General features: G+C 51.9%; 1 protein-coding gene across 1 annotated transcript; it reads right to left on the reverse strand.

Annotated features, from left to right (window-relative positions):
• On the reverse strand, positions 1 to 26837 carry RPS6KA1 (ribosomal protein S6 kinase A1; the record flags this gene model as incomplete). The annotated part of the gene is made up of 23 exons (XM_079546018.1): positions 1 to 123; positions 1431 to 1568; positions 1974 to 2091; positions 2188 to 2264; positions 2873 to 3034; positions 3190 to 3348; positions 3568 to 3657; positions 4640 to 4765; positions 5193 to 5320; positions 5571 to 5673; positions 6246 to 6310; positions 6510 to 6598; positions 6833 to 6903; positions 7302 to 7444; positions 7562 to 7599; positions 8146 to 8252; positions 8517 to 8596; positions 9194 to 9274; positions 9485 to 9566; positions 10147 to 10263; positions 14086 to 14139; positions 23043 to 23087; positions 26775 to 26837. The coding sequence occupies 23 exons, from the start codon at positions 26835 to 26837 to the stop codon at positions 1 to 3; spliced, it is 2259 nt and encodes a 752-aa protein (XP_079402144.1).
• Positions 26838 to 27294: the final 457 nt, after the last annotated feature.

The following is a 27294-nucleotide window of genomic DNA, read 5'->3' on the forward strand; positions in this document are numbered from 1 at the left end:
TTACAGGGTGGTGGAGGGGAGCTTCTTCACCCGCCGCTGCGCCAGGATGGAAGACTCGATGGGCTTCAGCTGGGGGCTCGGCTTAGAGCTGTTCAGTGCAGAGTATGTGGCAGCCATTGCCCCCTTGGAGAGAAGACACAAGAGTGATCACTCAGGTACGGGAGATGCTTTACAAGGGGAGGGAGCAGAGCAGCCATAAACAAAGCCAGGACCATCTTGTTTCTCTTCTTTAAATCTCCATCCCTCATTGACATGCCACTCATAGAATGACAGAATCAGCGAGATTTGGAAAAGACCTCTAGATCCCCAAGTCCAACCCCAGCCCATTCCCACCATGCCCACTGACCATGTCCGTTAGTGCCACATCTCCATGTTTTCCAAACACCTTTAGGGATGATGACTCCACCACCTCCATGGGCAGCTTCTTCCAATGTATTACCACTCTTTCTGACATTTTTCCAAATATTAAATCTGATCCTCTTCTGGAACACCTTGAAGCCATCACCTCTCATCACCTCTCATCCTATCTCTGCTACCTGATAGCAGAGGTTGACTCCCATCTCATTACAACCTCCTTTCAGGGAATTGTAGAGAGTGATGTCGTCTCCCTGAGCCTCCTCTTCTCCAGATAGAACCATCCCAGTTCCTTCAGCTGCTCTCTATAGCACTGTGCTCCTGATCCCTCACAAATCCATTTCCTTCTCTGGACATGCTCCGGGGCCTTGATGTCTTTCCTGTAAAGGGGGCCCAAAACTGAACACAGCACTTGGGGTGCTGCGTCACCAGCATCGAGTACAGAGGGACGATCAACCCCTGCTCTTTCTGGCTGCACTACTGCTGACACAGCCAAGATGCCATTGGCCTTCTTGACCACCTGGGCACTCCACTGGCTCATAGTTGACACTTGGCTGAACAGCACCCCCAGGTCCTTTTCCTCCTTGCAACTCCCTGCCATGCTGCTCCAAGCCTGTAGCACTGGCATGGGGTTACTGCGACCAAAGTCTTGCTGAACTTCATCCCATTGGCCTCAGCTCATCAAGGAGCCTGTCCGGTCCGTCTGTAGAGCCTTCCTACCCTCAGGCAGATTAACACTTTGTCCTAACTTGGTGCCATCTTCAAAATTCCAGAGGGTGCACTCAATCCCCTCATCCAGATCATCATGAAAGATATTAAACTGGGCTGGCCCCAGCACCAACCCCTGGGGAACATTATCTGTAACTGCTGCCAGCTGGATCTAACTCCATTCACCATCACTCTCTGGGCCTAGCTGTCCAGTCAGTTCTTCAAAGAACCCTTGTAAGCTTTCCTGCCTCAAACACTGGCATTGCCTCCCCAGCCCACAGCTCTACAACCTTCCAGTCTGTTCTGCCCACACCAGGACGACTGCTTTCCAAAGAGCTCAGGGACAAGGAACCCGGCCCACTCTGTACCTTTACCAGCTGGACATCCTGGTGATTCAGCTGGCTCTGGGGTAAGCTGTCCTTCTGTGTTATCCATGGGTGCTGCAGGACCTGCTTGGCTGTCAGGCGCTGGTGAGGATCTACATGAAGCATCTTTGATACCAGGTCCTAAGGGAATCATTTGGAAAGTCAGACATCTGAAGACTTCATACTTTAAAAGAAAAAATGCCGCCCACCTGTTCCCATATTGAGATTTCAGTTCAGAAGCCAAGTGTCAGGACCCCAGATATCAAGCTCCTTTTGTATAAAATATGTTTTCAGTGGGCCTGGGAGGTATAACACAGCAACAATCCCAGTGTGAGTCAGGCACGAGGTTGTTGCTGCATGCAAATTTTCACAGCCTGAGCTAGAACAAAGCAGGCAAAGGCACACTGCTGAGCTGCTCATGAGGAAGAAGCCACTCTACTGCTTTTATCCACTCCCCTCTACCCTCCCCCCCAACCTGCTCTGAACCTGCATCATATTTGCCTGAGCCCACACTGTAATACAATGCAGACAGACTCCACATCGTGCCTTGGCCATGTCAGAAACAGTGTCCCAGTTGCCTCCATTGACAGAGAACTTTCCCCCGCCTATTCGAGTCAGGATCTCCTCTGGAGTGTCAGTGGGTCCGTTTGCGAATGGAGTACAGCTGAGGAGAGATGAGAGCAAGAACGACGTTAACTATCCTATATCCAGGCCAGGGAGAGGTTCTGGACAGCAAGAAGCCATGAGGAGAGGCACTTACCCTGCCAGCATAGTATAAAGGAGAACTCCCAGGCTCCAGATGTCACAGCCCTCATCGTAACCCTGTCGCTTCAGTACCTGGAATAAGCAAAGAAGAAATATGCTTGGTTCTGGTTGCTGAGCTTGTTTCAGCTTGCGAAGAGCAGCATAAGCCCCCTGTGCAGGCTGGGTGCAAAGCTGCTAAAGCCCCACTGAACAGCAAAGGCATGGAGTAAATGTCAGCATTCATATCAGACTTCAGTTTCACAGAACAGAGTAACCCTCCCAGCTCTTCAAAATGACAAGTAAGAAAGAAGCTGTGTTCCAAAGTGATGACACTGCATATATGCTCCACTGCTTTCCATCTCTTTTCCTTTCTTCCACACCAAGATAGCTGGAGGGAAAGTAATCCCACTCCTTTTAACAGGTCAGTTAATCAGGAAGAGAAGCAGCCTATGAAATCATTGGGAATTTAGCATCTCATTTCCCTACGCAGAGCCCCAGCCATATGGACAGCACAAGCTGGAGGACTGCACTGGGGATCCCGTATTTATTCTGTACTGTAGCTACTGTTATTTTTTTAATTAACAAATCCCAGACAAAATATGCAGGAACAGGCACAATTAGACCAATCCGTGCAGAATTAGAACACAGTCTGGGGGAGAGGAATGACAGCTACTGAAGCCTCAAGTCAGCAAGGTGCTTACCTCAGGTGCCACGAAGTTTGCAGTATAGCAAGGAGTCATGAGAAGACCATTCTCAGCTCTCAGCTGCTTGGCAAAGCCAAAGTCACATATACGAATGCTTTCTGGGTTTCCTGACTCATCCACATAGAGAATATTGCTGGGTTTCAAGTCCCTGTGAACTACCTGCAGAACAAAAGGCATTCATGACCCAAGAAGGACTGAAGCTGCATCAAGATCCTCAGCCTCTGCTCTGGCCCCCTATCTGCCTTGCCAAAACATCAACACGAGGCATAACATCAATACAAAGCACCCAGGGAAGCAGACGTAACCATACTCACCCCTTGAGAATGCAGATATTCCACCGTTTTGCAGATCGTGTGTAGGACTGAACTGGCCTCCCTCTCTGAGAAGAACTTCTGTCTCAGGATTTTATCTAGCAGCTCCCCTCCTCTCATCAGTTCTGTCACCAGATACACGTACTTCCCATCATCATAAACCTACCAAAGCAAACGTGGAGGGGGTTAATTAAAAACTGCTTCCTGGGTTCCCCGTTGTATTTCTACCACCAAGAAGAAAGAAGTCAACAACAGAGAGGTGGTACTGACTGGATGCTTCCCCACCCCAGAGTGATCTGATGAGCAGTGCCATTGGGGTACCCATGCTAGAGTGGCTTTCTCACCCCAATGTACATGAGAAATCATTCAAGGTACACTCACATCTTTCAAGGTAATGATGTTTGGATGTTGCCCGTATCGCAGGAGGATCTCAATTTCCTCAGAAGGGTCCCGTTTGCTCTTGTCAATAACCTGCAGGGGTACGAGTAAGGGTTATTCACAGCTGGATGGGACAGTGGCTAGGACAAAGCAAACAAGCTGAAGGCTTCATCACAGAAGCACAGAATGGTTGAGTTGGAAGGGAGACCTTAAAGACCATTGCCTTAGTTTCAGCTGGGACAGAATTGTTTTCTTCAGAGTAGCTGGTATGATGCTATGTTTTGGTTCTAAGAGAAAAACAATGTTGATAACACACCAATGTTTACAGTTGTTGGTGAGCAGTATTGTATTGCCAAGGCCATTCCAGTTTCTCGAAGAAGGGATGATGAGGCCCAAGGAGCTGGGAAGGGACAGAATCAGGCCTTAATCAGCTGTCTTAAACTGGCCAAAGGGATATTTCATACCATCATGTGAATGAGAGTTTTGAAGGGAGTTGGGAGTTCATCTTGCTCTGTTGCACTCACTGAGTGGCAAGCTGGGCATCAGTTGGTAGGTTGTAAGCAATTGCTTGTGCATCACATGCTACATATATTTATACACACACGCACACACACACACATATTATCCTTCTCTGTATCTTAGTAAATCACTTCATCTCAACTCATGAGTTCTACTTTGGTGGGTTTTTTTTTCCAATTCTCTCCCCATCCCACTGGGAAGGGGGCCAGTAAGCAATAGATTGTGCGGTGCACAGCCACCTGCTGGGATAAATCGTAACAACCATCCAGTTCCAACCTCTGCTGTGGGCTTGCCCCCCATCCAGTAAGGCCCCAACCAGCCTGGCTTTGGGCAGCTCTCGGAATGGGGCATCCACAGCTCCTCTGAGCAGCTTGTGCCAGTGCACTGCAGACATACTGTGCTATATCCATTCCCTGTCTTTTGCCCCAAAATTGTGTAACTGTATAAGTCCCAGAAAATCAGGGAAAATGATTTCATTCCTTGCTACTGATTTGATCATTACAGGGATGAACAGAAATCTAACAAGGGAGATCAGACTGAACTCATCATCTCAGACCTTGACTGCATACTCCATGTTGGTTGCTTTGTGAATGCACCGTTTGCACACAGAGTAGGAGCCCACACCAATCGCCTCCTTCACCACGTAGCCATCGCTGAACTGGATGTTCTTTCCATGCAGCTGCTGCAACAAGAGAGCAGGGAGCAAATGAGCTGGGAGGGTTCAGGGAATGCTTTGTGCAACGTGATGAGTTAACTGCGATGCCAAGTGAAGTGACAGACTGCTGTCTGCTACATCCCACAGCCTCTCCTTCCTGCTGGGGAGAGAGAGGAAAGGAGAACATGGCAAATATAGGTCAGTAGGCTAACACTATCTGCATGCAGCACACTGCATTCCTGCAGCACCTTACATTGACACAGCCTGAGTCCACATGGCAAGAAGGAGGCAAACACTCAGTGTGCCCTGCTGACCTGCACGTGACAGTCAGTAGAAACAACAGAACATTAGGGTGCAAGAATTCAAACCAGAATATCTTTCCTTTAGCTCCTGCAGACCCACTGTGGAGTTACTGCAGTCTCAGAGCAGCTGTTCTTCTGTTCCCATGTCTCACCTGCACCACGGAATGCAGAGGGGGCTGTGCAGGTTTCACCTTGCTGTCTTCCATCAGTCCGGTGGCCACAAAGCTGAAGCCGCGGAAGAGCTGATGTGCACCTGCACTGGGAGGGATGCCTGGGGAATCTGCAACAGGAGTTGAAGGAAAACTTGAAAAGGAGTAGCAGCAGAAGCAGAAGCCTTCCCCTCGTGGCTGTGGCTCAGACAAGAGCAATATCATGCAGCACCGAACTCCCAGTAACATCCTGCATATGGCTGGGACTCCTTCCTGAAGCAGCTAGGAGGAGGCAAACCTTGCTCTGATGGCACAGGCAAGCCATTATTAAGCTGTATTATTTCACACAGGCTTCAGCTGAATTCATAAATTCATACCAACCTTTCGGTGTACGTGATGTAAATTCTGTGTCAAAATAAAAGGTGTCATCAGGCTGGCCTACAGCAGGCTTGAAGGGCGGCTTGATTTCTCTTCGGTACAGCTTCTGCAAAATATAGGTAGCATGGAAGTGGTGTGATAGTTGACCATGCTCAGAAGGGTGCTAATAACTGCTAGGAATGAGAGGCTGGGAAGAAAGTTTACAACACTAGAAACAGTGTTGAGACTGCAACTCAGCAGTGGGAGGGATGGCCTCCTGGCCAGGAGAGTACCTTTCGGTCAGTTGGTGGAGAAATTCTATAAGTTTCTACCATATATCATACATTAATGAAGAAAAAAAGAGAGTCTGCGGAGTACAATGCAGCTCCTTGCCAGAAATGCCTCCCTGAGCCCTTTCCTACTCTGTGCAAGGCAATCCTTGTGCCAAAACCCAATTAAAACCTGCACCTTAATTCTGAGAGATCAAACCAGGATGAGGTCATAGACAACTCAGTATGAAACAGTTACTTGCATGACAAACAGCACTTTAGTTTCGGGAAGGATAATTAGGAAAGATGGAAACATGGGTTGGTAGCACTTCCACAGCTGGTCAGCCTGCAAGCGTCACCATTGCGGTCAGCAGAGCTGCATCACTGTGCTAAATGGGGTGAAATTTGCTTTTGTGTTTCTAATACTCACATTCCAGTCAATAGTAGAGTAGAACGGATGACGCTTTATCTCTTCTGCCCCATCTGGACCAGAACCTGAAAGATGCACCCACAGAGTGCTTAACATTTAATCAGGATCACCAACAAAGCGAAGGCTATCACAAAGCATGCAACATAATCAGGTATTACAGAGAGCCTATTAACTTAGCACAAGTGCCAGCATGCTGCCAACCCACTGCGATGAGAGAGGCACAGCTACAGCACCAGGTGGATTCAGAAACAAAAAATGCCTTACCTAATCTGTTGGCTGGGTTCCTTTTGAAGAGGGCTCGCAGGAGGCTCTGTGCCTCAGCGCTCAGGAACTGAGGCATGCCCAGTTTTGCTCTAGGGAAGAAGTTATGCAATCAATTGCATATAGGTATAAAGAAGCCAACCCACAAGCAGCACCTCCACCTCTGAAAGTACAACAATCTGGCATTTTGTACTGAACCCTTCAAACTGAGTGTTGATACGAATCTACCTTCCAAGTAATCCCATTACATTGTGAACACCAATTGCAGCATGCTTAGAGAAGGAGCAGCAGGCTTGTCTCTGTACACACATCAAATCTCCTCTTACTTAAGGATGAGGGTCATCGTTTCCTTGCGGTCCTTCCCCTGGAACGGCAGTGAGCCAGTGAGCATCTCAAACTGGGAGGGAGAGAGAACAAGGGGAGGTCACATATACGAGCAAGTCTGAGGACTGCACAGATCTCCTTACATCTTGATTTGGGAATTCTCCACAGCTAGCAGAAGCCTTGCAAGCAATCAAAAGCCTGGCTCCGGAAAAAGAGAGCTGGCATCACATTCTCAGAAGGGAGCTTTGTATCACAGTGTAATGGGGATGAGTTCCAGCAGTGCCTGCTCCTGCCACAGCCCTTGGATCCAGCAGCTGCCAGATGGTGGCACCAGATCTGCACAGCAACCAACAGCCTGCTCCAGGGCCGACACTGGCACCAGCACCTCTGCTGGATGCAGAGTCACCTAATGGTATTTCATAGCTACACCCTGAGCAACTGCTGAGGTTTCCAAGCCCACCAGTTACGCACCATCAGCACCCCATAGGACCACCAGTCTGCGCTGTGGGAGTGGCCCTGACGGTTCACAACCTCTGGGGCCATATATTCCACTGTCCCGCAGAAGGAGTAGGCTTTCTTTTCATGGTCTATTGCCTCCTTACTCAAGCCAAAATCTACGAAAGAGAAAAAGCATCAGTGTGTGCCCACCTGCTCTTCACAACGGCCCAGAGCAGGGAGGTCTGAGAGAAGCTCCATGTTTCAAGAACCAAGGTTCTTATGGAGCACCTCACCTGTGAGTTTGATGTGTCCTTCTTCATCCAGGAGAATGCTACAGCAAGGAAGAAAAATACAAGTTATTAGTGGCAAGAAAGGCTGGTGAGAACCAGCGGGTGTCTCAGAGCGGTCAGAGATGCTCCAGAACTCCAGAGGAGGAACGTATCCATCCTTCCAACCCCTGTATTTCAAGCTCCATCACCATAAATGGGGTAAAGCAACCCCCTTCTGTACACACTGAACTTCACATTGAACCAATGAGCCACACAGATTACATCAACTTTGATCCCTCGCATGTCTCAGGTAGGAATAACCCAGTCGTGCAGCTGCTGTGTCTCCTCAGAGGCCTTTTTCCTCTGAAGGCTCTCAGTTGCTTAAAGCTGGAGCCCAGCACTGGCTGAGAATTAATGCTCAGACATGGTACACACATGCTGCCTCCACAGAGCTCCTGGCTCTAACTGCTGGTGTGAGGAGCAAGAGCCTTACTGATCTGCCCTGCTGCCTTCCATTTGCTTGGCCCAAGGCATTGTTTTGTGGAAGAAGGTTGTGCTGTGCTCTGACTGCAGGCTGAGGACTGAACACAGACCTGTACCACACGTACTTCTCTGGTTTGAGGTCTCTGTATATGATTCCCAGGCTGTGCAAATGGTCAAGTCCCAGAGCAAGCTCTGCTAGGTAAAACTTCACGTCCTCCTCTGTGAACATGACCTGCAGGAAGAGACGGGGGTTATAATCCTTGGAGCATGACAAGCAACACCCTTCACACTCATGTTGCTCACTCGTGCCATTTTAAAACTAAGCTTCCCAGGCTTTGCCAGGGGACAGGGCTCCTGACATTCCCTCCTTTGGGCAGCAAGTTGGAAGCTCCTTCCAACTCTGTCAAGGACTTTCTGAGGGTCAGTTGTTCCTCCAGGCAATTAACACACAAACTGAGAGCCTCAGCAACCCACCAAGATGCCAAAGTATACCCACCTCTTTGGAAAGCCGAGTGAAAAGGTCACCTCCTCGGAGGAAATCCAAGATGAGATACAGCTTCCCCTCTGTCTGGAATGCTGAAACACAAGCCAGAGCAGGAATCAGACCCCTCCACTAAGAGGAAAGCTCGATGGTGTGACATTAATCGCTTAAATCCCAATGGCTTCAGTTGTGTAAATGCCGAGTTGTTACTAGGTTAAATACAAGTAGGGTAACTATTTGAGGTAGATCAGATCTCCCAGCCATGATACTGAAAAGGACGCAATCCCCTGGCGCTGCAGAAAAGCATCACTTTATGTGGGATTTGTTCCCTTTCAGCCACTGATGCCCTGCTGGAGGGGCTGTTTCTCAAGCAATATACTGGGGGCAGAAGCTGTCCTCAACTCCCTCAGAGTCAGATGAGATGCCCTCATGGCATCCTGCCATGCTCTGACTTGACCAGTTAACTCTACTTTCTCCTGAAGTAATGTTTTAATCCCAAGGATTTGATGTTTAAACTTCTCCTGGTGCCCCATTCAAGGGTGAACAAAAGACCAAAGGCCTTTCCAGGAAAGGATTTGTCTTAAGGGGACTGCGAAGGCTCCAGCACAGCACAGCACAGCACAGCCACCGAGGGACATGGACTGACATACAACACTGGCAGGCACCCCTGTCCCAGCCAGCCCCGCACTCACCGTAGTGCAGCTTCACCACGAAGGGATGGTTTACATCAGCTAGGATGTCCCTTTCTATCTTTGTTCTTACACGATCACGCACTGTGCAAAGAGAGAGGAACAGTTCAGACGCTGGAGAAAGCAAAGAGCCCTGATGTCAGCCTCACGCCTAACCCTAAGCATTCTGGGATCAGCAGCTGGAGACAGATCTTTCCAATCTCCATCACCCCAGGGCCAGCAGTGACTGGTGGTGACATTTTCCCAGTGCAATTTCCAATGGAGCAACAGGACTCTGCAGTAAGGCTCCCCTACCTTTCAGTGTTGCCTTTTTGAGCACTTTCATGGCATAGAGGTGGTTGCTGTCTGGTGGTGTTATTTTTCTCACCAAGAAAACCTGGGGCAGAAGAACACATGGTTTTAGACAGCTTCAAAATCCTCTATTCATTGCAACAAAGCTGTTGTTTCACATGCACAGCACCACTGCTGCACTAGCCCTTGCTGTGCTGGTGGCTGACTGATGTGAAGTTGAAGTTTTAACATGAAAGCAGATGGTCTGCAAGAGACCTGGGTTATTTGCACTTTGAAACAGATACAAATTACAAGCTACTTCCTTCCCCCTTCGCAGAAGGGAAACAGCAAATGGGCCAAACCGAGTCCCTGGCACACAGCATCACCGTGAGATGAGAGGCATGCCCCAGCCCTGTGCCCCACACGGCACTGCACTGCACGCTTCTTTCCTCCTGACCAGCTGCATAAAGACCCCCAGGCAGTGCTGACACACAGACTTTGATGAGAGGCATTTCCACAGCTGCCCTTCAAATTAGAAGCAGCCAGTTGCTAAGTGAGCGTATCAGATTCTCACTGTCTGCGATCCGACGAGAATCAAGAAAGAGGTTATGCTGGGGACAGTCCCTTTGTCAGCTCTTCTTTCAACACCACTTATATGCGTGACACGCAGGAAGGATTGAGCTCACCTTGCCAAAAGAGCCCTGTCCCAGAACCTTCAGAAGCTCAAACTGAGAAGGGTCAGCCTTCTCAGAGCCCTCCTTCACATGGTGCGTGATGTTGATTTCCTTCACAACACCCTCGCCCTGGAAAAGAGGAGACATGGTTGGCTGTGAATATACTAAACAAGGAGAAAAAGGTCTAATTGAGTCAAGGAAGAAGGATTGCAGCTTCAGACTCACAGGAACCACATCTGAGAGAGCCATAAGGGCTGGTCACATCTATCTCCTGGCTTCAACATCCGGAACAAAGCAGCCCCCAGTGGGCTTCCACCAGGCAGCACCATTACAACCCCACACTCTCCCCAACACCAGAGGTGTTGCACTCTTTTGTCCTGCATTTTAGATGAGTGCTTGAAAGCACCTTCCTTTTTAAGGCACTGGTGGCAAAAACAGGAGTGTTTATGCCACTAAAAATCCCACAACACAAAAATATGGTGGTGTTGTCAAAACATGGCCAGGGCTGGCAAAAATCAGACATGTTGGAGCCCATCTGCTCGGCAATCTGAGCAACTCCGCAACATAAGCCTTGGTGCATCTTCAGCACATACAGATGATGCTTTTAACAGACTCAAGCCTTCAGAAAGATTGAGGGGAAGCCAAGGTCTCTGGCACATGTTTTGTTTAAAACACATTCTTTTACTAGTTACTAGCTAGATTTCCCCCTTGCCGAGCAGGGGGAAAATCAGAGCTTGTTTTCCAGAGCTACTCAGATACTCACTCCGGAACCCACCTAATCAAAGCTTTTAGAAAACAACAGGAACTGAGCTGCAGACTCTGCCTCCCGCACACACTGAGCTCCCACCCTCGCTCCTCCTCGCAGAGCACACGGATGTGGTTGTTGCCTGCAGCACAACATTGAGCACCCTTCCTTTCCCACTCCTGTGCTTGGCTTTTCACTACGTAAGGTAGGGCTTTGCTCCGTGTCTGTTGGTAGCTTTGCTCTCTCGGGATCCTGCGACATCCAGATACCCAGATCTGGCAGAGAGACCCATGCACAATGCAGTCTGAGCGCACGGAGAGGGTGATGAGACAGAAGCTCCTCCTGTGTCACAGAATCATGGAGCCATCGAAGGTTGGAAAAGACCTCTAAGATCATCTAGTCAAAGTGTCAAGCCACTCCCCCCATCCCCACTTGTAGAACCATAAACGTTGGAAGACCTCTAAGATCATCGTGTCCAACCATCAACTCATCCCCTCCCTCCATGCCCACTAAGCAAATCTCAGTGAGCACAGCAAGGGAAGATATTACAACCTCTATGACAACAAGGTCTCACATTCCATGTGATCTCTCAGCTTCATTCAGCCATCTTACACCTCCAGTTTTGTTTGGAGGCCCATGGCGAACAGCTGTTGGTCAGGAACAGCTTCCCAACTCCAGCCAACAGTTGGCCTATAGGTCTCCATGGCCTCCAGGTGCCAATGTGGGCTGTGTGAGATTACATGAACCGTTAGGCACAGTAAAACAAACACCCTGCAGGCTGGCTGTGTCACAACAGGGCTGTCTGCAGGCTGCTGGGCTCCTTCCCTCCCTCCTGCCATCTTCATGAAAACTCAAGAGAGAAAACAAACCTACATGTTGCTGCCATGTATTTCACCCTGCAGCTTCACACGCTTTTGCAGAGAGGAACATTCAAAATGAACACTATGTCTACCTCCAAGACACCTCCTCATACCACAGCTGTGGGAACTCTTTGCCTTGGCCAATGGCAAGACCCACCGTGTTGAGCTGCAAAGGGTCTCCGAAGCCCAACCTGCAGCTCTGAGACCAAGTCCTACACCACGACACATCTCCAGCACAACAGCCCCCACGTGCCACTGAGCCTTCACTGCACCACGATGAGTTTCTTACAATGGCACCACAAAGCAAACCACCCCACAAGGCACAAAGACAAAAGCAAACCAGAACATTCATCTAAAGCATTGACCCACCAGGATGAGCAGCAGGCAACACAACCTACATACTGACCGGGCTGGGGAGCGGGCTGGGGGCTGGCAGCTGCAGGCTGCAGGGCTTCGCTCGGTGCTTCCTGTGCAGCCACAGTGTGAGGAAGGCGCAGATGCGGGGCAGCTTGGGGTCCCTCTCCATTCTCCCATCCCGCTCAACATTGCAGGCTCCCAGTGACCACCTCGGGGAGCCCCTGGAGCTGGGGAGGCTCTGGCATGGGCACACAGACACCAACACACCGCCACGCTGGAGGAGATGTGGGTGATTAAAGCCCGCTGGCAGATGTGTAGCGGAGATGAGCGATTTGGTCACACGGAGGCAGGTTCATGCTCCTTGACGGCACTTGTGGTTGGGGCTTTTTTTTTGTTGTTGCTGTTTTGCTTTCAAAAAAAATCTCACAGCTCCGTGTTCACATTCGATTTCCCTTCCCTGGCTCAGAAAAGATGCTCTCTGACAGAAAACGTGCATGGTGTAGGTCAAAGTCTGACTTCCATCTAGCACCATGTGCCATGCTCACACTGTGGGTATTTCCACAACAGGAGAATATGCTGATAAGCCTCTGTCTCTTTTAAAAGGAAGAGAAAAATGAATGAACCCCCACGCAGAAGTCTGGCAGCACTTCTGTTGGCTCTCCCACAGGGATGATGGTCACCCTCAGTGAGATGTGGTGGGTGCCAATTCCATGGTGAACCTTAGAATCATAGAATCATAGAATCACCAAGGTTGGAAAAGACCTAAAAGATCATCCAGTCCAACCGTTCACCTATTCCCAATAGCTCCCACTAAACCATGTCCCTCAACACAACATCCAGCCTTTCCTTGAACACCTGCAGGGTCAGTGACTCCACCACCTCCCTGGGCAGTCCATTCCAGTGCCTGACCACCCTTTCTGAAAAGTAATACTTCCTAATGTCCAGCCTGAATCTCCCCTGCTGTAGCTTGAAACCATTCCCTCTGGTCCTATCACCAACCTTCTGCCACCATCGGGGTTTACACCTACCCCTTCATTTTTATTTCAAACCCAATCCTTTTTGCTTCATTCCCCCTCCAAACCCATATTTTCCTTTGACCTTTTCATGGAGTCTGGACTGATGTCTAATGCAGCAGCACCCTCTGAGTGTAGGTAAGAAAGAAAGCCCTTGAGATGGGTACAGTGACGCCCACGCATCTTTGCAACTAGAAATAACCCTGTGCTGGTGTTGACTTCTGAATTTCTGCAGAACACAGTCTGACAAGGGGACTCAGAGAGCCCATTTATGACAGTCCTGCCTCTTCCACCCCTGTACCATGCTCTTTGATAACCAGTAATGAAAGAATCAAATGACTGAACGCCAGCAAGCCAGCCGGTGCCAGCTCTGCAGGGAGAGCCTCAGCACCTGGTGATGATCCCAAAGCAAGGGGCTGGGAGCACAGAGCAGCATGGGACAGCACTGCACAGTCGCTCCATGGTTCTCTCCAGAGCCTGAGCTCATTCTGACACCTCCTTTGCTCTGCAGGGATGCAGATGAGCATCACCACAGGAGCCGCAGTAACAGCTCTCTGCAGATGCGCCTGGAGCTATTTAGATCTGATGAATTTTGTTCTGACCACCACAACGTTAAGTGTTGAGTTACCACCACTCAGCTCCCTGAAGAAGCCACCTTGTGTCCACACAGCTCAACAGCGGAGCCCTGCAAGCCAACAAGATCAGAATGTGGCAGGAGACGAGAACAACAGCACATAAAGGGGTTTGGTGTGGGCAGGAAGGAGGAGGAGGATGAAGTCAAGTCTGGAATGTCACATGAGCAAGTGACTAAGCGCCGCTTACTCCATGAGCACTTCCACTGAGCGGAGACAGGTCTGCAGGTAAATCTGCAAGGCAGGCATGGTGCTGGGGTCCCTGCAAGCAACAATTCCCCCTCATACATGCTACCACAGGACAAATGCCATTAAGTGCACCACTCTCCCAGAGGCTCTCTTACCTTGTCTGCAGGGTCCACCAGATCTTTCTCTACCCAAGTGATGTCTGACTTTGCCTGCAGAACAATAAGTAAGTGTCAGCACAAAGGGTCTGCAATACTCTGCTAAAGCTTTCCCAGCAAACTCGCTTAGGCAGAGGGCGAGCTGCTTGCAGCCCCTGGTCACGTCCCACTGCATGCCCTGATCTGGTGGTGGTTCCAGGAGAGCAGGAGGAGCCAGCTGCTGTTGGAGCCTTGGACAGACTCCGACAGGCAGTGGAGAAGGACGCACGGTGCTGGCAATGGGATCCGTGCTCCCCGCGATCCAAAGCACTGCTGCCAAAGAGGGAGGCCCAGCACTCCTGAAGCAGCTGTAGGAACATGTCCAAACACTGAACCTCACTGCACCCCTCCAGGGCAGGGCAGGGCAGGGCAGGGCAAGACCAACGCAGGCCTGAGCAGCAGCAGAGATATTGGTGTACACTTTGGGACCAGATGCAATGCTGCAATACCTTACGGTGAGACTAAGGAAAGTTTAAAGGGAGTTTAAAAAATAAGTGCTTCTCAGCTCGGATACGGCTCTTTCTCCTCGGAGGAACTCAGACAGGGAAGAAGGTTTGGGAAGAAGGTGTGGATGGACAGAGCTTAGATCCTGAAGCCTGCTATGTTTTTATGAGTACACGTAGATATGCTATCACATGGGTGCTCTTTGGTTTGGTTTTGAGAGAATGAGCTGAAGCTCAGATAGAAAAAAACACTCAAAAAAAATCAGATCAGAATAATCCAAACATATTTGCAATGTTTCCCCCAGGATGCAAGCCTTCAGCCCACAGGTCTGTGCAGGAGAGTCCTGAGCTCCTGCTGCTCCTCCAGCAAGTCAGAAAGCAGCACAGGAGCACCAGTGGGGAGAGAAAAGGTGAACCCCAAGGGAAAGGAGGTGCGGCAAAGCTGCAGATCAGCGCTCAGAACTGACAGATTTCAAGTCCGGAAGGACTGCATCACATCAGAGGGGCCCTTTGTTCACCTCTTCCCCTTCCTCCTTCGCTGCATCTCCCTGGGGGTGTGAGGAAGGGCTGTCCCACCCCGACACCTTCCGCCAGGCATGAACCCATTGCACAAGCGCAGGTCCTGTGGTCCAACCCCATCAGCACAACACCAGCCATCTCCTGCCCGCAGCCCCAGGGGAGGCCATCTTGCAAATTCCTGCACGCTGGGGAAATCACCTTCGCGCTCCTGGAAAAGAAAAGCGCAGCCATGCGTGCCCGGCAGCTCTGAGCACAGCAAGTTGCAGAAGTGGGTGCAGGAGATGACTTCTGGTGAACTTCTCGGCACAGATGGCTCATCCCATGCCAGGGCTGGGGGCACGTGCTGCTTCAAATACAAAATCCGAGTCCTCCTTCCTGCTTTCTCCTTTTTGAGGAAAGCTTTTGCGAACCAGAAGCCAAGAGACAGGTTTGTTTTTGCTCGCGTTCTGTCACTCTGACGGTTGAGACAGTCACATCGAAATGCAAGAAAAAAAAATGCAAAAGCTAAAAGCAGATTATGCTTCTGGCATTTCGCTTCCTATTCATCAACAACTAACCAGAAGCTGTCGTAATTTCTGTTGCTTCACACATGCTCCGGTCCCCAAATTTTGGCAGCACCTAGGAAAGACTTCTAGGAAAGCAGCTTTACCATCAGAAATGCCTTTTGCGAGAAAGAAGTCGTTAATGCAGACAGGACCAGGGCCGGCTCTCTGAGAGCAGGAGGTTCCCCAATCCTCCCTGCATCCTGCAGAGCAGACAGCGCCGGGCTGTGCACAGCAGATACCTTACAGCTAGACACTTGCCTCCTGGATCCTTGGCTTGGTGCGGAAGAGGAGCCTCAACATCTCCAGTGCTTTAGGCTGCTATTCTCCCATAGTTTGCAAGCTGGCTTCTGAACCCAGAGCTCTCTGCAGAGCCCAGACTGCCACGAGAACCCCAAGTAGTAGTTACGTCACTGGGATGTATTTTGGGAGTTTTGCTGAAAGGAAACTGCGGTTTCATGTGGGGAAATTGCACTGTGTGGTGATGGCTGCACAGCACCATCAACTCGACGCGAACACCAGATGACTTCTGGGTGCTCTGTCATGGCTCTTTCCACCAGCAAATCTCAGCAGGCTTTCCAAGAGGACACGTACTGTGGTCCCACGTCACAGACAGAGCAATGTGAGGCAGCATATAGCAGCTGAGCCCCTTCAGCCCTAAAGTTACACTGCTCTTCTTCTGAGCAGCACAAACGCTGTTTTCAGCATCAGTCCCCCAGTGCTGGATTGCAGCTCTCCAGGGAAGGGGTCAGAAGGAGCTGTTTTCTGCCTCTGCCCCATGCTGGAGTCTCAGCTCGGCCACCTGCATCCTGCTGCATCAGGGCTTTTAGAAACTGCTGTGAGGCCCCATGTGAGCCCAGCACACTGACATCTGGTGAGTATTGTGCAATGCTGCCTGCTGGCTTGGGGTCAGCTCCTGCACCATGACACTGCTCTCTGACATGGAGATATCCTGACACAGAAAGGAGGTGAGGAGATGGGAACTGGGAATGCTCATGTGGGGCAGCACAGCCACAGGCCCTGGAGGGGCTGCAGGAGGGCTTTAGTCCTACGGCTCTGAGCCAATCCTCTCCCAGTGTCTGCTTGTAAGGAAAAAAGCGAGCCATGTGCTTACTCCTAGCTCCCTTCAAGAGGCCATCTGCATTTCATCTATGCAAAGTAGATGCCGTATATGGCTTCTAAAGTTACCCAGCTGCTTCACCAGTATCACTGCCATGTATTCACAGGAGCATGCAGTACAGCACAAGAACACGCGACGGGCAGGAGAAAGCCAGGCTGAACCAGCCTTCCCATATCACAATTCCAGAAGATCTCAGTTTGACCTCTGGGGAGATCTCAGCTGCTTGTAAACCTTATTCCATATTAGGTACATGGTGCTCCCACTGCAGAGCTTGGGGCAAACGGGAAGTAGGAGGTGCACAGGAAAGAAATGCACTTTTTGCTGCTGTGAAGACTAAAGAAGCAGTGGCAGCTCTGTCTGGAACTGTTTTTTTTTGTTGTTGTTTTTCTTTTAAAGTGGTAGTTCTCAAAAAGGGGAACTTACAAAGCGAAGAAACCTCACCAGCCACTGCCTTCCCTCATGCACAAACCTTATTTGGACAAGGCTGATGGCTGCTGTTGTGTGCAACCAAAGAACTGAGCAGAACCACGTCCGTTTGCCTCTGCTTCTCTGGTGGGTGCCCCCAGGAGCTCTCTGGGAGCAGTCAGGTACATTCCCTGTCCTAGGAACCCACCAGGCAACCATCCCTGCTGCAAGCCAAGGGCTGTCCCTGCCCACAGTCAGCACTGGGCACAGGCTGCCAGGGGCTGAGGAGGCACCAACAGAAGGAATGTGGCCACAAACACACTCAGCCCTTGAGACAGAAGCCATTTTGATGCAAAAGGAAGCAACAAGTTGGTCACAAGCAGCTCACTGTCTTACTGTCTATCAGCTCCTCAGGGGGGTGATGCTGGTTTCCTGCACAGGACGCTGCACCCCAACACTTCCCAGCATTCCTGCAGCTGCTCCAAGCCCTGCTGGGAGCAGTGGAATGTCACCACATGCCCACACCGTGCCCTGTGCAGCACAGCCATCATATCAACCCCGCACCTCCTATTGCCCTAAGCAGCAACAACAATTTGAAACCACAAGCAGGTCTAAAACCCTTCTGCCTAAGACCTCTTCTCTTAGAATCACAGAATCACTGAGGTTGGAAAAGACCCCTAGTATCCATCAAGCCATCACCGCCATGCCCACTGACCACGTCCCCCAGTGTCACGTCAGGAACCCTGGTGTTTGGGATTGTATTTGTCACCTTAACACATTAGCTAAACAGTCCACTTTTACCCTGTTTGGTATTCAGAAGGAGCAGTTCCACCCGTGTTTTTTTTTTTGTTGTTGTTGTGGTGTTTGTTTTTTTTTTAGTGGGTGCTTTCTTTTAGCACAGCAAAAGTTCACTTCTTTTGTATGCCAGAAAACGATCCACACCTCCTTCTGTGGAGGTGGAGGGAGAAGTAACAGGAAGGAAATGCTGCAGAATCCTGGAGGACACAAATAGATGTTGGTGCTCCTGGGCAACGAGAGGAGCAGCAGGAACAGTGTGGGACCTCTGGCAGGGCAGTGGGCAGCAGGTACCAGGGGTACAGCACAGGCTGTCCTGTGCCATTGTGCTGTGCCACTGTCCTCTCCCATTGCCACGTCCCGATGCAGAGGGAGGAAGGCAGCGGGCTCCCCGGGGCCAGCTGGGCACACTCCAGCAGGTGGCACTCGGAGCTTCTGCAAAGTCCTGAACAAGCAGGAAGGGCTCATTTTGTAACGGCGCCCCGAAATGGGGGGTTAGGAACTGATAGAGGGATAAAGCCTGAGGCGGAAGAAAGGAAGAGGTAGAAATTGGCCATGGCAAGGCAAGCCATGCTCTATAACGTCCCCATGCATCCGCTCAGCTGGTTCTTGACTCATTGGAGCAGGAGCACCAAAACATTGGCCTGTTGCCACGTTTTTCTAAATGCAGAACGTTACCTTTAGGAACCAGCACTGAGGCACAACCCGAGCGCACTGCGCAGCCACGCTGCCCTCACACAAAACATGCAGGCTCTTTCTGGCTGAATCTGAGAACACAGCACTGCTTTCACCACGAGCTGTTTGCTGCCCCTGGAGCTGCCGTGGGATGTGGAAACTATTCTATCACGTTGATGCAGGAATTCCACACTCCTCCCACCACGCAGGCTGTGAGGAGCTTTCTCCTTGCAAGATGTGCAAGAAGACAGCACATTTTCAGACTGTCTCTTAAGCAGCTTCTTTTCCCCCCTGTGCTTGCAGAGCACCAAGCATCGCTCTGCCCGCACGCAGCAGCAGCAGCCCCACACACCCAGCACATAGCCAACCTGGCTCAGCGCACCTCCCTGTGTGCACACACCCAGCACACTGCAACGAGCCCAGCCAGAGCAGTGCAGTGAAACACACCTCTTCTGACAGCAAGGAAATCGATAGCACCCCATCTCAGAGCGCTTATGGAGCACAAAAAAGTTCCGTTCAGCCAGTTCAGTGTTCCCAGACCTGTGTTAGAAGCTGTGCTGCTTTCAAGTACAAACAAGGGACAAGCGCTCTCATTTTTGGTACCTGAAGGTGAGGACTTTTCCCACATGGCACAAAGCTCATTCCTTTGAACTTTGGTGGGCAGATGGATGACACAGGTTTCCTCCATATGGCAAAAGAGGTTTTGTGTAGTTGGTTTTTTTTGCCAGTGAAAGAGGCTTCTGGGAGATGGACCTTGTGGCAATTTCTATTAATCAATGAGGTGGATTGGAAATGGAAGAGGAGAAAGCAGAGAAGAGTTCTGATCGGTCAGATATCAATGTGCGGGAGGGCCATTCCCAGCCCTGCCTTCCTCACATGCACTCCTGCAAAATGACCCCTCTTCAATTATTCATTAGAGCCTGCAACTTATCAGAGAGGCTCTGCTTCTCAAGCAGGCATTTCGTTGCTGTGTTTTTGAGGAGCTCAGACACTTGCTGTTAACCATCGCCTGCCCCGCTGAGCACAAAGAGCTGTTGGGCACTGCACTGAAAACAAAACCACTTGATGATTTCAGCTGGCATCACAGAGCAGCCAGCTCGGCCCAGAGCTCTGCCACTGCCAGGCTGAAAGACTACACATGGAAAGATGCAATCCCTGCAGCCGGGCCAGAAGGGTTTGCAGGCAGGCTGTGCTGTTCTGCACCCAGGGCTCAGGGACGCAACCAGCAAGAGCACACTTTGCTGTGCAGCTGGAAGGAACAAGGAGGGGCACTGGGCAGAGGATGCCTTTGCTGAGATACCTGTCTCTTCCCACACTCAGCAGCTTTCTGACTCTTGCAGAAAACTGCAGCAGCTGTGCAAACACAGCAGGTCGCTGCTTCAAAGAAGAGTGCCCCATTTGTTTGTTTTAAAACGCTTCTCGTGAAGAGGCTGCGATCGGAGCCGCATTCTGTGTGAGGATCCCTCCGCCCTCCTGTTGGTGCTCAGCCTCCAGCTGGAGGTCCCTGCGGTGCTGAGCGCACAGCTGGGCAGAGCGGGCTGCTGGAGAGCACAGCTGTGACCAAGCACCAATGCACTGCGCTGCGATGGAGCCCCTCGTGCTTGGCATGACAGCAGCTCCCTGCTCCTGTCTCAAAGGTCTCTTTTATGGCATAAAGCAGAGCTGGAAGAGGTTACTCATTCACCTCCCCAGGTTTCACTGCGCGCTGTGATTATCACCCAAGAACAAACTGCTCAGTGCTCCCAGCGTTACCTCCAGAGAGTGGGCACACTCAGTGCTGTAAATCCACTCCTCTGCTCTTCATTATGAAGTGATTTCACTAATTGGATGCTGTACTTTCATGTACAATTCCTCACACTCAGCACCTTCGGGGAGAACGTGCTCACCCCTCAGCAAAGCTGGCTGTAAAACCCCAATGACGACAGGTTCTGTTTTTCCACTCAATTTGAGCCCTCTGTTGCCATTCGCAGCTGAACAAGGACCGATCTTCAGCCTACCTGACAATTAAATCTAGAGAACATAAGAGAGAATGAGGTTTGGTCCCTGGAGAGCAGCGCATGGCGCTGGCAATTAGCCCCTGGCACAGAGCAGCCCTGGGAGCAAAGCAAGAGACCTTCTGCTGCGCTGGGGAAGTTGCACTGAAACTGCGTCAAGGGCACTGCTGATGGCTGAAAGCCAGTGCCGAATTGTTTGAACACCACCATCAACAGGGAGAAAAGCAAAAGCAGACACACTTGCACCCATCTTGTCCAAAGTTCTCCTGCTCAATGCAGTTGGATCAGCAATCCGGTTCTAGGGATGCTGCCAGGAGTGCCTGGCAGACTGCAAACTCTTACAGTGGGAACAGCCAGATAAGCAAGGCATTAGCAATTTAGGATGTTGTCAGGTGAGGGTTTGGCTTGGAAATCCCAGTGCCGCACTGCTGGAATGCTGCTGGGATGGCTCTGACCACGCGAGGGGGGGGCAGTCACTCCAGATAATGCTCTGCACGACCTGTAGGATCTTGCAGGCGTTTCCAAGATACTCAGATGAACACAGTGAGGTACAATGCTTGCAAGGACTTGCGCACCACGGCTGTTCTTGAAAGGTGGGAATCCACGCAGGAATAGAAGCCAGGAGTTGTGAAATGCCCGAGCTGTCTTTGGAAGGAGGCTGAGGGCTGCCCAGCTGTTCCCAGACCACAGGCAGCCAAGCCCAGACCTCCTCTCCCTTCATCTGCATCAATCGTTCTGCTGTGCTTCATACCCAAAAGCCACAGTGCACAGCAACAGCAGGTGGGATGGGAGGGAGAAGATGAAGGTGTCAGAGCCCTGTGCTGCCAGCTGCCAAATTCCCAACTCTTTTGAGGAACCCTGGGATTTCCTTCGTGTTTCTCTGGTTCTTGCCCAAGCAGATAAAGGTTTTGTTTCTGGCAGCATCCCGCTGACAGGGACAGAGGGAGGGATGGCACTTCGTGTGGGCGTTGAGGAATCTCCACTGTTGCTGCTTCTAGTTATTTTTAGCAGAGATCACAGAATGAGCCACCAAAGGATGAAAGCACAAACCCAACATGGAGTGCCTCCTGCACCCCAGCTCGAGAAGGGCAGCAGCAGAGCTAGAACAGACAGGTATGGGAGAGACCCTGAGCAGCTTTCCTCTCACAAACACGTAGCCTCAGGTGTTTGCTGCTGCTTTCTTCTCCTTCTTTAGTCCTTGCTGTAGGTAAGAGGAGGCAGTGCCACAATCTGCTGCTGACGTCAGCTCCCAAGCAAGCAGAAAAACAGAGATACTGAGTTTGCTGCCTGCTTGCTTCCCCATCCAGAGCACCAGAGCTGGTGCAGAGTGCCAGAGTTAAGTGAAAGGTATGTGTTTATAGCAGGGATTTCATTTGTCTTCGTGCCTGTAGAACGTACACCTTGTACAAACTTGGAAAACGCACCAGAGGTTATTTCAGGAGGACTCTGCATTTAAAAATGACTGAAAATGGGGTTGTCGGCACAGCACACGGACGCAGCAACTCAGCAGAGGGCAAAGCAGGACGCTGGCACCCACAGTACCAGGAGGGCAGTTCATCCAAGTACTTGATGATCAAAGAGGCAAACGCTCAAGCCTTAAAAGCCCAGCTGGAATCCAACCACAAGAGACAGATATTCTCTTCCATGCCAGAGATGTGGGAATGGTGAGGAACCATATAGCCACCATCTCAGGGGAGAGGAGTGCACAGTGTCGTTGATCTGAGCTCATCCAGCTTTCCTGTGATGGGGTGCCAGTCCATCAGCCAGCCCAGAAGGGCAGAACAGGTGGCTGAGATGTAACAACAGCGCTGGAAGTTCAGTGTAAGTTTCTGGAAAAGGACAAGCTGAGAAGCAGCCAATTGGATTCGGCTTAAATTTCCTTTACTAAATGTGTAACGGTGACCAACTGGGAAAGCATTGCCATAACTCTCCAGGTCCCTCAGCACGAACAACAGACCAGGGTGCTTGCTGTGAGGAGCAGGACAAGCTCCAGACAGTCCATGCAGCAAGGGCTCCCAAGCCAAAGCAAACACGCGGCATTGCTCCCCATAGCTACAGCATGTGTGCATCAGAGAAGGAAATTCTGAAGGGCTTCTGCTTTTGAGGCACCAAAGCCTTTGAGACACTCCAGCGATTCTCACCTGAGCCCTCTGCTCTGGCTGCTGTCCGACTCCAGTGTGCTGCTTCCTGGCAGTGCTTTGGGATGGCCCAGGTGAGTTTGGATAACCAAAGGGGTGGGGAAAAGAGGGTCTGCCTGCTCTCCTCCCCCACTCCAGCCCCCCATGCTCCAGCACGCACTCATCCAGATTACAAAGCAGCAGCTTACAGGATTTAAAAATAGCCGTCCTCAGCCCATTCACCCGCCAGCACACACTGCATGCAGCTCAGAGTGACGGTGAAGGACTCGGCCCCGCTGCGGCTTTACCTTGCACGGAGGGTTCCCGCCTTCCTCTGGAGCAGCCTGCCCATTCTGCAAAGGAAGAGAACCCGCTGTTAGCACACACCAGGCACTGGCACTGCCTCTAAGAGCATTCCAAATGGGACACACTGGGGATGCCACTTTCAGATGGGGTATGGAGCACTCTCCACGCATCCAAAAGATGCAGCAAAGGATGAGGCAGGGAGAGCAAAGCAGTGCCAGAGAGCGGTTTGCAGACTCACGGCCATTTTGCTCTACACCGATTTTAACGGGAGATTTTAGTGGTTATTTATTACCATATCAGAGCTGATAACACTCCTTTCCTGGAGAAGCAATGGGACATCAACCTGACATCAACCTGACATCTGCCCTAGGAGCACAAGTGCTTGTGGCTGACAACCGGCGTGAAGGGACAGCGCTGCTGCGGAGGCTCAGAGGAGTAGAGCCCCAGTGTTTACATGGAGCTATTGGTGCATCAGCACAGAGAATAGCTAAGGAGTGAATCAAGATTTTGTGTTTATGTATATCCTCCATGAAGAGCTGAAGATAGCCAGACTTGGAAACACGCTTGTGTTTACTGGCTCAGATGTCACCCATCAACAATTATTAAGTCACTGCTAATCAAAACCATAGCGCTGAGAGGGCTTTTATGTCCAAAGCAGCTCGAGTCCCACGAGGAGCAGAACCTCTGTGCCAGACAGAGCAGCGCGTGGCACACAGCTGGGAGCAGATCCACGTGTCAGCAGCTCCTAGAGATGAAGTCCTAATGTGACCGCCATGTTCTCCAGCTGACGTTGGGCAGATTGGTGAGAATTGCAGTTTGGAGCCAAGGGCTTTCCTTCTACCCCGAGAAAAAGCAGAGCCTTTATGTTCTCGTATGGGATCCGAGAGCCACTTGGGAGCACCCAGGATGGAAGAGCAGCCTGGCAGCAGGGCACAGTGCTCAAGGAACAGCTCCACATGTGAGGAGGGGACAAAAAGTGCTGCTCCACATGCTGCTCTCAGAACTTTTCTTAGAGACAGCAGAGGAGTGCACTAAAAGGAAGTGCACTCAGTTGCGTAACCGCCAGCATGGCTGAACTTGGAGATATTTCTCTTAGGACATCTTGCATTTTAAATCCCTTTAATTCCACGTAATCTGAAGCATGGGGAGGAGCAACTTACAGAACAGGGCACCACTGCTCTGACACATAATGAGGACAAGTGTCAGGGCGGGCAGCACCACACGGGCCGTGTGCTGCTATCAGTGCTGCCAGCAAACACCGCCCCGCAGCACCGGAGGAAGGACATAACTGCAAAAACAAACATCTCCAGCCCTTCCCTCCAGAATTCCTCACACACAGGGAGTCAGAGCTCAAAGTGCATCATGGACAGAAGTCTCTTCCTCCCCTATCTTTGATCATCGCTGTCTTCATTTTTCAGCTAAGGTGCACACAGAAGAAGACAGTTACTCGTGAATAGCTTCTGCTCAAAAAGGGATGAGCAGATGCATATACACAGGCAAAAATAATTAGCTTGAAGTGGTTGGGTTTGTTGTAATCCCACGTCAGCTGCGTTGCTCTGTGTTTGTAACACGACAAGAGTTCAAAGGCACAGCCGTGATGGCAGCTCCCATCACTACGGCAATGCAGTCATTCAGCTCCGCTCCACCACTGGTGCTCTGCCCCACACGGGTTTTTCATAACACATAAGCAATATTCCGAATGGGCAGGAGAAAGAGCAGGGAAAAAAAATAAAATAAATGAAATGAATGAAATCATAGAATGGCCTGGATTGAAAAGAACCACAATGCTCATCCAGTTCCAACCCCCTGCTGTGTGCAGGTCACGAACCAGCAGACCAGGCTGCCCAGAGCCACATTCAGCCTGGCCTTGGATGCCTGCAGGGATGGGGCATCCACAGCCTCCTTGGGCAACCTGTTCCAGTGCCTCACCACCCTCTGATGAAAAACTTCCTTCTAATATCCAACTTTAAACTCCCCTGTCTCAGTTTAAAACCATTCCCCTTGTCCTATCACTATTCATCCTCATAAACAGAAGAAGGGAGCACGATGAAGTGAGCTCAGTCCCCAGGACGGCTCACTCTCCCACTGCTTTCCCAGCACAGCTCTGGGACAGTGGCTGCTGGCTGTGACCTGCGCTCAGCAGCTGCTCCTGGAGAGCAGTGGAAAAACCCCCAGTCTGACACACCGGGTCGGGTGCCTCCGCAGCACAGTGCCAGCACCTCTGCTCCATGACTCAGAAAGCAAAGGTTGGAGGAAGCCGGCTTTACACCTCAATGGCAACGATCCCAGGCGATTTACATAACGCATTCCAGAAAGGTCTCTTCGGTCTCACTTTGGTGCCACCCTGCCCCGCAGAAGGTAAACCTTTCTGCCCCTGGCAAACAGAACCTCGCAGCGTGCAAAACTCCCACCAAGTTCCTCTCTGCCATTCACAGGTGGTGTCGGTTCCGGGTGCCGGCAGCCGGGCCCAGAGGTGCAGAACTTCTGCCCGTGCTGCCGAGAGCACCGCTCACCTGAAGCCCGAGGGAGCAGAGCTGCTGCCGTCCCACCTGGCACAGCACTGAGATATGAAGTGCCTGCCAGCACTGGCACGCCGTTCCCGACCCCGCCGCCGACCTCCAGCCCGGCCAAGGTGAGCTGGGGGAAGTCAGCCTGCGGCTGCAGTTTACACATTACACGTCCATGACTAATCCAACGGGGAGAGCAGCCCTCGCTGCTGCCACGATCCTTCGGAGGGACTCCGGCTGATGAACGCAGCGCCCCGTGGCCGATTCCAGCCAGGGGAGAGGTTGTGGTGTTGGCACAGCTGCTACCCAGCACCCGGAGCTCCAGGATTAAGTGACACACTGATCCTGCCCTTGGCATCTATCGCCCCAGGCACCAGCATTAGTTTCCTCCCGCTCCGAGTTTGTTTTTCAAATCACAGCTAAACTCCAGCTCTCACCCCCCAGCACACCCAACTTTCCCTGAGCACATTATGGCCTCAGAACCATGACCTGGTCCCTGCAGGGCCCAGGCACATCCCCACACCCCAAGTGGAGCTGAGTGCACAGCACAGGGCGCAGCCGCCCACCCCCCCACCTGGGCAGCTGTGACAGCTGGGCAACCCGGCCTCTGTTCCCAGCAGAACTTCTTCAAGAGACAATTTTAAGTGGGAATAAGCGAATCTGACCGATTAACCATTGTAACACCCCTAGGCGTGATAGGAGGGGTAAGAGGCACGGGACGGTTTAAAACGGGAGAGCAGCGAGAAGTAAGCAAAGCGGGATGAAACCCACACGAACTGCAGCTGGGCTGTGTTTGTGCGCGCACCTCGGCTGCCCTACAGCGGAGGAAAGGCTGCGAGAGGTCCCGACGTTCCGCGGCGGCTGCGATGCAACGCGCGGTGCGGGCAGCGCATACCTGGGCTGGGGGGGCCTCGTTAAGAGCGAAGCGCACGCACCCGGAGGAGAGACGCAGGACGCGGCGGCCGGGGGAAGCGGGAAGCCCCCAGCGCAGAGCCGTGCTCGCATTCGCCGCTCGTACCGAGGAACCGAAGGGAAGCAGCGCAGCCGTCAGCCCGGCAGCTCCGAGCGATTCGCCGCGCCGGAGCGCTTCCCAACCCCGCGGGGCTCAGCCGGAGCAGCGGGGCAGGAGGGGAAGGAGGGAAGGAAGGAAGGAAGGAAGGAGCAGGCCGGCCGGGCGCTCCTTTGTTCCGCGAGACCCCTGGGGTCGCCGCCCTCCACCCCGCTCACCTCCGTGTCCAGCTGCACCAGCTCCATGTTGGGCCAGGGCTCGGCCAGCTGCGCGAGCGGCATGCTGGCGGCGGGCAGCCCCGCGGGGCGCGGCACGGCTCGGCTCGGAGCCCCGCGCTGGGCACCGGCTGCCCGGGCCGGGCCGGGAGCGGCGGGGCGGGGCGGGGGGCGGCGCGGCTCCGCCCGGCTCCGGGGCGGCCCCGAGCTGCTCTCCGAGAGCCGCCGTTCCGCTGCGCTCGCTGCCCTGGGCGGTCCGCTGCGGGCCCCCCCGCTCTCCGGTGCAGAGCCTTTCCCCGAGCACCGCCTGACCCCCCCGCCCCGCGCCGTTCCTTCGGGCAGCGACGTTGATTGAAGGACGGATCGTTTGTGTACATCCACGCGTACCTTTGGATTCTTCGGTAGGAGATGAGGCGCTGCTCGAATACGGGTAACAAATCCCTACCCGCCTCGGGGTTCTCGGGGATGCTCGGAGGAAAGGTCTTGTAAGCACGGCTGCTCAAAACACACCCAGAGCTGTTTG

Source organism: Tetrao urogallus (genome assembly GCF_951394365.1).
Source record: "Tetrao urogallus genome assembly, chromosome: 23".
Classification (NCBI taxonomy): domain Eukaryota; kingdom Metazoa; phylum Chordata; class Aves; order Galliformes; family Phasianidae; genus Tetrao; species Tetrao urogallus.